This window comes from Sinocyclocheilus anshuiensis, unplaced genomic scaffold (genome assembly GCF_001515605.1).
Source record: "Sinocyclocheilus anshuiensis isolate Anshui unplaced genomic scaffold, SAMN03320099.WGS_v1.1 scaffold1231, whole genome shotgun sequence".
In the NCBI taxonomy this organism is placed as follows: domain Eukaryota; kingdom Metazoa; phylum Chordata; class Actinopteri; order Cypriniformes; family Cyprinidae; genus Sinocyclocheilus; species Sinocyclocheilus anshuiensis.
Window position 1 is genome coordinate 367,794 of NW_015536698.1, and position 11,451 is coordinate 379,244.

The 11,451-nt window shown below is 35.9% G+C and overlaps 1 protein-coding gene across 2 annotated transcripts in view; it reads left to right on the forward strand.

Moving 5' to 3' along the window:
• Positions 1–9,493, forward strand: part of LOC107654744 (dehydrogenase/reductase SDR family member on chromosome X-like) — a 62,853-nt gene extending 53,360 nt beyond the window's left edge. Inside the window, exons 6-7 of one of the 2 annotated variants that reach the window (XM_016441988.1) lie at positions 1,347–1,554; positions 7,473–9,484. In XM_016441988.1, the coding sequence (XP_016297474.1) occupies positions 1,347–1,554; positions 7,473–7,655 (391 nt within the window). In that variant the 3' untranslated portion in view covers positions 7,656–9,484. Of the gene's footprint in view, positions 1–1,346; positions 1,555–7,472 lie in introns of both variants that reach the window. The other variant, XM_016441980.1, reaches the window with a different exon arrangement.
• Positions 9,494–11,451: the final 1,958 nt, after the last annotated feature.

Below are 11,451 nucleotides of genomic sequence, written 5' to 3' on the forward strand. Positions count from 1 at the left end.
ATGCTGTGGGTTGGATTTCTAGATTTCTAATAAATATGTTCTTCAAGGTGAGAGAGGGAGAGAAGCGGTGGTGGGCGCAAAGACATCTGTTGGTATAAATAACGGATAAATGAGTCAGCTGAAAGATTAGACATGGATTCTTCATTCTAGGGCACTCTAGGACTTCGACACTTGCATAGAAATGCAAGATTTTTGGTTTGTTAATGTGAGGGTCACTGTCTCCTCTAGATGCTTTCAAGCGTATCTTATACTCAGACCTCCCTAAAGCATATAGCATCGTCCTGAGACCAATGCTGGTGAAATTTCATGATTCTCTATGACAATTTCAATACCACAGCTAAAACTAATATGCTTTTTAACAAATTATTTTATAAGTTGAATGTTAATATACAACATTAACAAATTCAATGAAAACTGACATGTTGAAATCAAGTATTTTTAATCGAACAATCAATCAAGAAAACATTCAAGTTAACAAGTAAATTAGTATATAGTCAGTAATAAAATGAGAACAAAGATACTAATTACAATAGAACAAACAGCCTAAAATTAGTTTTTCTTGTCATTGTTTTAAAATTAATATGTATTTATAAATGACTGAATATTATGTCAGGTATTGTTATTGCATTGGTATTGAATATTTAAAATGCTTGTCTTGATGGGCAATCCCAGAGTGTATAAAAGACGTCTGATCATGTCAGCTGTTATTTCAAAGATATAAAAAATGTCTGCAGAATCCTTCATGAAAATGTAATCATTTTGAAGCAACTTAACTTTTCACATGACGTTATCAAGCCTTCTCATTTTTCAGCGCTCCTCCAACCGCCTGTTGTATAGAGATCACATCCTCTGATCCAATTCTATTATGGAAAGCTCATTTTTAATTATCCAATCAATTCCTGATGCATAAAATCAAGTCCTGCCCTATAGTTTTTTTTTCCTTATTGAATATCCTGTTTCATTGAGAAATGCGTCATGATGGAAGTACTGTAAAATGTGTTGCAAATTGTGTTTGTGATTAACTCAAACTACAATTATTAAGATTAAATGGAAATGCTAAAATATGCTAGTTGAAATGAAGTTGAAAAAAATATATATATTACATGAAAAACTTAAAAAAGGTAACACTATATAGAAAAATATTTAAATTATATTAGAAATATAAAAATAACTTTAAGATTCACTGCTGTTGTGAATAATCAGACTTGAAGCAAGCAAATTATTGTTATAATGGGTTTACAAACACAAATTACAGTAAACAATACATCAATGATCACTGACATCAAAATAGCTGTTTAACCACACTCAGTGCCTCTTTCTTTTCTCCCATTCTCTCTCTTGCACAGGATGTGTTATAGTGCTCATGGTGCATACGCCCAGAGTAAACTGGCCCTGCTGCTGTTCTCCTACCACCTGCAGAACCTGTTGTGGGTCAGAGGTGACCCTGTAACAGTTAACGCAGTGGACCCAGGCATGGTGGACACAGCCCTGTATGGCAATCTGTCTAGCCTAGCCCAGCTGGCCAAGAAACCTTTCGCTAAACTGCTCTTCAGGGTAAGGCAAATCATATTTCCCTCTATAAAACCTCATTAATTTACTAGAGGCTAATAATTGCCTGGACATATTTGTCTCAGAGAATTCTTGAGGTGTAGAGCTTCAGTTTCACTCGTGTTTGGGTTCATTTTTTGGCTTTGTTGCCACTTTTTATGACAGGACAGAGAGAGAACGGGAAATGAGGTGGAACTAGACACTAGAGTGAATGCGCCACTTTTAAGTGGGTGTAATTAAAAATGCAAATTTTCAATATTAAAAAGATAGCAATTATTTTCAGATTATAGACTAACTGTTAAATGAAAAAATATTAAAAATCTGTACTATTTATGATAGATAGATAGATAGATAGATAGATAGATAGATGATGCAAAATATGAAATATGGGTAGCTATTGTTTTTAGCTGAAATAAAATAAGTTCAAGATTTTTATATTTTATATGTATTTTATATTTTATTTTTATTTATTTATTTTTTATTTTTTTGTGTGTGTGGTTTTAATTGAACTATAATAACCCTGGTTGGGACCCCTATTATTTAAAAGCTCTCTTAAAGAGTAACATTTTTCTAGCCCTTTCTTAGCTCTTTCGAGTGCTATGTGACGTCAATATCTAAAAACCGGCAGAAGCATATCCACAATTAAATATCAGCAAATAAATATCCAAAACTGAATAATACTGATAAATTGAAAAATAACTAAAATCCATGTCATTACTTATCAGTCCAGTATAGAATTCCCAGCGTTCATATCTAAAACGCATTAAATTTAGTTTAGCAAGTTCATGAATATCTTCCCTCAGATACGTTGCATTAGAGTTACTTTAGAGTTACTGACAAAGGTGCACTGTTGAATGACAACACTTTGTGACAAACCCACCTGCCCCAATATGTTGCAATAAGGCATTGTGGCAGAGCAGTGTATCCCGGGAGACACTGTTTTCACTCTTTCTTTTTTTCTTCTCCATCTGTCTGTCTCACCCAATCTCTTGGAATTCGTATTTAAATCTAAAGGTTTGGAGCCGCTGTGTCAGGGTGAACAATAATTGGATTTATATTGTCTCTGCTTCAAAGGTGTGTGTGTATGTGTGTGTGTGTGTGTGTGTGTGTGTGTGTGTGTGTGTGTGTGTGTGTTTGTGTGTGCGTGTGTTAATCAGATGTGATTCTTTCATCTTCTTTAAGAGTATTTGTTACACCTATTGAATTTCAGATCAGTGTAAGAAAATGAAAACACGAATGAGAAAGGAAAAATAAAATATACAATTACATACATGCGCACACACATATACATGTATAATATCTCCAGATTTTGAATGAGATTTTAGACTTTTGGATTTCACTGTTTATGTTGTATGTTACATGCCACCTTATACAATAACTACCCATCTATGAGCTCACTGATGTGTTGGCTCAAAATGATCAACATTGCTTCCATTTTCGCAGGTTGTTTTACTGTCATCCCTCAGCCAATCAAAGTGTTTCTATCTAGTCCATTAAATTCAGCGTTTGTGCTAAAAGAGCTTCAGAGATGAGCAGAATAGCAAACAGCAGCACGTGATAGTGTTGCACGCTCTGCCAGAACAGTATATCATTCATTTTTATGTGTGAACAACTCTCTTTAGTTATGCGCAATTGACAGGGTGAGGTAGCATATGAAAACCACAACAATGGGCAGTGACCTTCGCCTCTTCTCAAGGGGAATTATTTGTACTACAAAAGATAATTCAGTGTGGAATCTGTTAAATACAAATGTAATTTCCGCGAAACTCGTACCCTTGTTGAGGTGAGGTGTGTTGATATTGATTCATTGTGATCATTATCAGCACGGCAATATCCTTTTGCAGGGTGCTTATTTACGAGTCAGGTTGAGTCACGGTTCACGGCGTCCATTATGAATGCGGCACAGGAAGCACTGTAGAAAACCCAGAAATTACAGGGCTCAGCGAGGACAGTGTGCTCTACGTGTTTAAAAGGAAAGATGACAAATTAGGAATGTCTTGAGGGGAAATATTGTTATGACTAAACAGGCAAAGGCTTTCAAAATAGGAGCACACCCACTGTAGAGAATACAATTTTTAGGCACTTGGAGAAAAGAAAAAATGTGATAGAGAAGTTTTATCCAAGAGCAAAAAAATATTGTTGAAGAAAAAATGTAAAAGATAATGGTGTTTTAATAGTTTTTATTTTTTGTATTTTTTCCCTGAAAAAGAGGGCTTGCTGTGCATGGTGTGAATACTGAATACGTATACAATTTCTGAAGTTTATTTCTGGAACCGTCTGTGTTCAGGGAAAGAGAGCGATATGACGTCTGTCCTTCCTATAAATCAGATGTGCTCTCAAAACTGAAGTATACTTCCTTTTAAACACTCATTTTACACCAATTTTCCACCAACATTTTTCTTTTTTCACCTGACAGCTTTTCCAATTGTCAGAACCCAAACCGAGGAATAAAAAATGTTTGGATATAAAACATTACGGGAGGGTGGTATGACTAAAATCTTCACGTTATCTGCATCATCTTCCCTTAATATTCAACAAAATAATGCTTTACATATTAAATAGTCATGTGGTATTTTTAGATAACCCAGTGAATTAATATATACTAATACAAGGTACTTAATCTCTGTTTTGTTTTGTTTTTTTCTCTGTTTTTATTTGGAACTTGATGGATAAAAAAATACTTATGTGTTACTTATTAAGAAACAATTGAGTTTCATTATCATTAGGTAATGCATTAGGTATTGTGAACAACATTTTTACAGATTTTATTAAATGTCAGTTTATAATTACATTGGTAATTCATGTTTGTTTATAGAATATAATGAATATAATGTATACTTGAATTTGAAATGTATTAGTTTATGTAGAAATTGACAAGTTAATAAATTAATCTAGATTACTAAATCCTGTAAAGGTATTGTTTTCTCATGTCATGTTAGCTATAACTAATGTTAACGTATCGAATAGATATTTTATAAAATATGATAACTGTAAACCTCAGCTTCTTGGGGCTTTTTGCTTTATTATGAAACAACCCCCCGGTTTCACAGACAAGGCTTAAGCCTAGTCCTAGACTAAAATGTAAGTCTGAGCTGTGTCAACTGAAAGAAACTTGCACTGACTGGTCTTAAAATATATAAGTGCCTTTGTTTTGGCTCAAGATGCACACCAGTAATGTGTTTTCTAAGGCACGTTTATGAAAAATTACTTAAATGTCCTAATTGAACTATGTCCTAATCCTGGCTTAGTCTAAGCCCTGTCTGTGAAACCAGGCCATAATTTTCTAAATGGTTGAGCTACATTTAAAGCAGTTGTAAAATAGCAGTCGATCCAGTCTGCATTTTCTCGTTATTCCCTGTTACTTCACGTTATATACCCTGAAAAGTTGATATAAAGCTAATCCTATATCAGATTGTTTTCACACAGAAATTGCTAGTTAATTTCACAAATAATTGTGAGGAATCAGCAAGTAACACATTGAATTACATTGAATTAGACTACATATAAAGTGGTGTGAAAAAGTGTTGGCCCCCTTCCTGATTCATTATTTTTTTGCATGTTTGTCACACTTTAATGTTTCAGATCATCAAACAAATTTAAATATTAGTCAAAGATAACACAAGTGAACACAACATGCAGTTTTTAAATGAAGGTAGCGGAGGCCAGAGGCCTAGAGTGAGCAGAGGCCGGCGGCTAGAGAGAGCGGAGGCCGGCTAGAGTGAGCGGCGGCCGGTGGGCTTGAGAACGGCGCGGCGGGCGGGCTTGCGGCAACCACATGTGACGACCCCGGGCTGGACAATCTTCCCACATCGTGACGTAGACATGTGGGGGCGTGTTAGAACGAGCCGTTTTAGGTAGGTGTGGCTGACTCTTAACTTTTATAAAGAATATCTCTTTGGATTTGAGACTTTAGTCTTTGCAACTTTACAGATCTTCTTTATGCACCAAGAGCTTGTAACATTCCAAAGAGAAAGGAAAAATTGAAATCGCGTCATATGACCGCTTTAAGTAGAAATTGTATTTTTTTTCTTCTTTTTTTTCTTTTTTTTGTAACATGTACCCAATAATCTTTATGACTTTGAAAAATATTTTTTTACAGTGTACTGTCACTCACATAAAAATAATGTAAAGCAGCCCTACTCACTGACAGCCATGCAAATAAATGTATATACGACCCAGCAAAATCTCTACTGGTTGACGCATTTCTAGCATTGCGGAATATATACTGTAAATGTTGTGATCAGCCCTATAAAACAGTATATAAAGGTGTCGAGTCTTTCTGTACCGCAGCTGTTGTTCCATTTCACCTTAAGCACACAGGCCCCGTATGGACCAATACTAACAGCTTTAAGAGAGAAGCTTTTCTCACACTCTTTGTGCTGTATTGATTCAGCTCAGTATAGAGAAACCTTGTGGCTCCTGTAGTTTAATCCAAATTCCCTCAGACGAAAGAGATGTAGAAAAGAGAAAAACAGTGCTCAGCCCCAATTGCCTGGCCTCAAAGAGAGCCGTTTGAAGTGCAGAATCTGGCAGCGGTTTTAGAGAAGATCAGCTGTCCTGTGTAATTGATCCGTCTGGAGGTCATAGTCCAACTGATCGTCTGCATATCAATCTCACCAACTGTGCAGCCCAACTTTTAGATCTTCTGATGTGGAAGCGAGCCATAACATTTGCAATTAGAAGGATAATTTGAATAATTAACCATTGCAGCTGGAAAGCATCACGTGTAAACATGAGGCAAGTGTCACATGAGGGAGCATACGAATTAGGACTGACGATAAATAAATTGAATTGCATAATCAAATGGGGAGAAGCCCCAAAATAAAGATAATTTAAGACATTACAGTGTTAAGTAATGCATTCAATAGACATTACAAAAAGTCGTTGGTTTTCATTTGAGTTGCATTTTGCATCAAGAGCACAGGATTTTGAGATGTCATGTCAAAACAGTTAAAGGGGTTCACCCAAAAAATGAAAATTATGTCATCATTTACTAATGTTTATCTAATCCTGTATGACTTATATTCTTCTACTGAACTCAAAAGAAGATAATTTGTAGAATGTTGGTGACCAAAACCATTTTGTCATTCATTGACATCCATTGTGAAAATGACATGAAAATTCTGTCATCATTTACTGACGCTCCTTTTTGGGTGAAATATTTATTTTGTAACACATATTGTTCTGTTTCATTCAAGTGTGTTTCAGGAATGTGTCCTGTGTAAAGAGCTCTTTTCTCATTCACTGAAAAAGAAATGTACACACAGTTCAGGAGGCAGGATTAAGTGTGTTATATAAAAAAAATATTCATATAGTTTTACAACATTTATTAATATATGTTAATGTTAATTTCTACATATACTTAATACATTTTTTTACATTTTAACAAACTGTTTAAATTAGCATTTAGTTAATGTGTATATATTATATTTAGTGTATTTGAATATATTCCATGCTATAAAAAAGCCATGATACCAAATGCATTAACTAATGTTAACAATTTAAACCTTATTCTAAAGTGTAACCAAATGACAAATTGACAGTCCTAATACAGATATAATACTAGTATTTTGCCGCAGGTTTATTTACCAAAGCAACTTACAAGAAAGTGCAGATGTAAGTGGCAATTACCAGAGCTTGCAGCTAAAGATATATGTCAAGTACTAGGGTTAGACTTCAAGTGCCCAGAAGAACACTGCAGCACAAATGAAGGAACGCTGTAACAACTGCATTACTGTAACATTGCGATGGCTGTCACGTACAAGGATGAGTGAAGTCAACGACATTGGCAGAAATGACAAATTTATATTTTTACTCCAGAATCGGGAACATCTTTCCTGTCCTTCTTAGATAGTCTCAGTTTCAATATTCTTAACGTGCCCACAGCTGTGTTGACTTCATCTCTGATTCCTGTCCATCCACAGACGCCTGCAGAAGGAGCATCCACAGCCATCTACGCTGCAGCTGCCTCCGAGCTAGAGGGGATCGGAGGACTGTATCTGTACAACGGACGCAAGACGGAGTCTTCAGCACTTTCTTATGACGAACGGCTGCAAAACAAGTTGTGGAAAGAAAGCTGTGCTCTAGTGGGTCTCCAGCAGACCTGAGAGAACATCAACACCGAGCTCCTGATCACCGAGACCTCGGCCCTCATCTTATAGTTCATATAACGTCCGCCTGAAGAATTTCAGCCTCATGACTTTTTAAGTTAGTGTCCCTATTTGCCAAATGTTCATTCTCTAAAACTGTCCCTTGGTCTTGAAATCATCTCATTACCTTTATAGTGTTCACACAAGCCGTCTTTTAACATCTTGAGAACTTGTACCTCAACCAAACGTGACCAATACTAACAAGTGCACTGTTTTCCGTCCTGAAACTGCTCTCTTCCTCCTCACTTGGGAACTCTCCGAACACTTTTTCCCTGATAAAAAATTATTTTGACTAATAATCTAATATATTGTTCTCTGCTAAGCCTTTTTGGGTGCTTAATGAATCAGGATCGTTGCAATGGCTGTTCTGCTGATTTTCCTTCGGATTTTGTCAACAGACTGTAAAGACAATCGAAGGATAAAAGGATTATATGTGAAATCTCCAGTTCTCTAAACTGGGCAAATAGCAGCCTGTCTCTGTTGATTCTCTTTGTTTCCTTGCTGGTATTTTGCGACTTTCTTTGTTAGTATAGTTGTATATCTTCAGTGGCGCCTATGTTGGGTTATTCTGCCCATCAGTCAGTGTCATTCCTCCCTCTGCCTGCCGCATCTAATTGTCTAAACACAAACTGCAGAAGAGCTAAGCGGGAAAAACATTCATCTGGCTAAGCCCTTCATTTTTCAATCCTCCACTGTGCAATTTGCAATGCTGTGTTTTGAATGCAATGCTCTGTGTCTTCCACAGAGACGCCAGGTGCCTCACCTACATTCACCTTCTTTCTCCCAGAGGGAGACTGTTCTGTTCGTGACTGACGTGCTGAGAATTTGTGATTCCAATGTGCAATAATGTGTAGTTGTTTTTTTTCAACAGACCTTGAAACTTAAATATTTAAAATATGTGCACATATTTGATAAATCAAGATTTTCCTTTGAGATGTTGAGTCTTAACTTTTAAATATATTCAGGCTATCCTATTTTATTTTATTTTGTTTTTTATTCAAGGTGGGTGTGCAATAGCAAACCAGCTGATTGAGTCTCGAAATAATGGAAAATTGGAAAGTTTTCCAACAGTAGATGTTGCTTCATAAATACCACTATATTAAAGTACTGTAAAATTAGTTACTTTCTACCCGCTGGTGTCTGTGACAACTTGGAGGTGTCGTCTCAAGTTTGGCTGCTTTTGGTAAAGTGCTACTTTGACCTGTTAAATTCTAATTTAAATGTACTTGTGTCAAAATGTGCCTGTCATTTGTGTGTTTTATGTGGCGTCAGTCATGCAGTTGACCAAATGTGTTCACATTTAAATATCTCCCAACTAATTTGGTTCCTTCTCTGTATCGTACGATGAATGGGATACGAAGCTTTTGGGTAAAAGAGAGATGAAGATATTCACCCATTTGCATTGCTTTTGAGAATTTCCTTTTATTATTGCCTAGTTTTGCTTATTGTACTGTAATTATGCACTAATGGAAGTGCTGCTGTATTATAATTTACCTAGCATTAAAGGAAGTGTAATTCACTTCCATGCACATATAATAATGATCCAATAGATAAATTATATGGTTGTGATACTGAGAAATAAATTAATAATAATATTTGGAAGCACCAAATGGTTGATGATAAATTAATTGAGAATCAGTCTCAGTACAAAATGTGCAAAGAGGATTTTGTGTACTTTGCTCTTCAGCCACATGCACTGTGAATGAGCCCAATGTTTCTGTCATTTGTGTGTGTGTGTGTGTGTGAGAGAGAGAGGGATGAAGACGGAGAAAAGAGTGCAGCATTATCTTGCCAGGAGACTCTGAAGTGTCTCATCTTCAGCTCTTGTAGAAAACAGAGTGAATGAGTTTCTCTTCTAAGGCTCTTGTCTAAATAAAAACACTGATTTTACTGTTGCAGTAGCTGTTTTTTTTTCTGCTAACGGTGAAGTGTAAATGAAAATATGGAACTTAAAATCCAATTTATGTTGTGTGGGTTTTAGAAATTGTGCGGGGCCGGTCATTTGCCGTTTCAAGGACACAGAGCAGAACTCATATGATTATCAGTTGTCATATAATCTCTATTAAATTGAATAGAATAAAAAAAAAAGACTACATTCATCCTTTGTTCCAGACATTTCATTGAAAATTATTTAGTTCTCCCTAATACAAGTTCAGTCACGCATAGTCAAATGTAACATGTGACACTTTTTTCACTGTTTTAAAGTAACAGTTGTACATTTTTCTTAAAGCAGATGGTACATTTCAAGAGATGGCTGTTGCAGACCGTGTGTGTGTGCGTGCGTGCGTGTGTGTGTGTGTGTGCGCGTGTGCGTGTGTGTGATGTGACCTGAAATCCTCTACAGGAGCAGATGACTCATTTTAGGGTTTTTTTCTGTCATGAATGCCTTTGGCAGTTTGTGGGACATCCATCTCAAGCACATCCTAGCACCCACTCTCAAACATACGCAATGCTATGCAAGACTCACCTCGTTCACCTTTTTAAATACTAACACATTTGATTGCTTTTTAAGTGATGCTCTTGAACAAAAGATCTTGCTGATCAGATGTGGCCTTTTACATGTGCACCTATTCCTGCAGTAGTCTTCAAGCGTCAATGTTGATAATGACATAGTTTTGTTTAACATTGACTTCCATTCTATGGACAAATAAACAGAGACATTTCTCAAAATATCTTCTTATGTTCCACAGAAAAAGGAAAGTCATCCAGTTTTAAAGTGTCACTGTTAAGTCACATTTATATTTATGTTTATAACAGGAACTCGTCTAAAGACATGACTGGGGTTGTGTTTCAGGCTGCAGTTTGACAAAGTTTAGGATTAAAGTTTAATGCACACATCTCATCTCTGATGTTATATTCTGTATGGATTTGTTTGGCTCCTGATGAAATCAAGAGCACTGAACCTTGCATAATCATACTTCTTAGAATATTTTAAGCAAAAGAGAAGCTGCATATTTAATATGTTGCCTATGGTCATAACAATTAGGCCCTTGAAAATAAAAATTTTTAAAAAAAGTAAGAATATTCCTAGAAATCTCCTAATGCCCTATATGCATATAAGGTGTCCCCTTGCACGGTTAGTAGCTTGAGCTATTCTTAACAACCTATCATTTTTCTCTCATTTTCTTCGATGATTATTTGATGGTAACATTATAGAACCTATAGAAGATATGACATTATTCTACAGATTCACATTGGGGGTCAAGTCAAGTCACCTTTATTTGTATAGCGCTTTATACAATACTGGTTGTGTGAAAGCAGCTTTACAGTGTCAAACAGGAAAATAGTTTGTCAATAATGCAAGAAGACAATAACAAAGAGTCATCTTTATACAATACTGGTTGTGTCAAAGCAGCTTTACAGTGTTAAAACAGGAAAATAGTTTGTTAATAATGCAAGAAGACAATAACAAATAAATAAATAAAGTAATTTTTCCAGCTAAAGTCAGTTCATTAATGATGAACGACCCAGGTGCTACCCAGCTAATGCGTGACTATGCCTACATTTCTGCAAGAATTCTGCTAAGACATTCCACTGGTGGAATGACCTACCTATCTCCATCCGGACAGCTGAATCCCTCACAAGTTTCAAGAAACAACTGAAACCTATCTCTTCCGTGAGCATCTAACTACCTCCTAAAATTTTTTTAAAAAATAAATAAAAAATATTATTTCTGTCGTGACAACTCTCAGAGGGATTGGCATGGTAATGTACATGACAATGTTAATGTATTTGGTCTTGGCGGAATAGATCC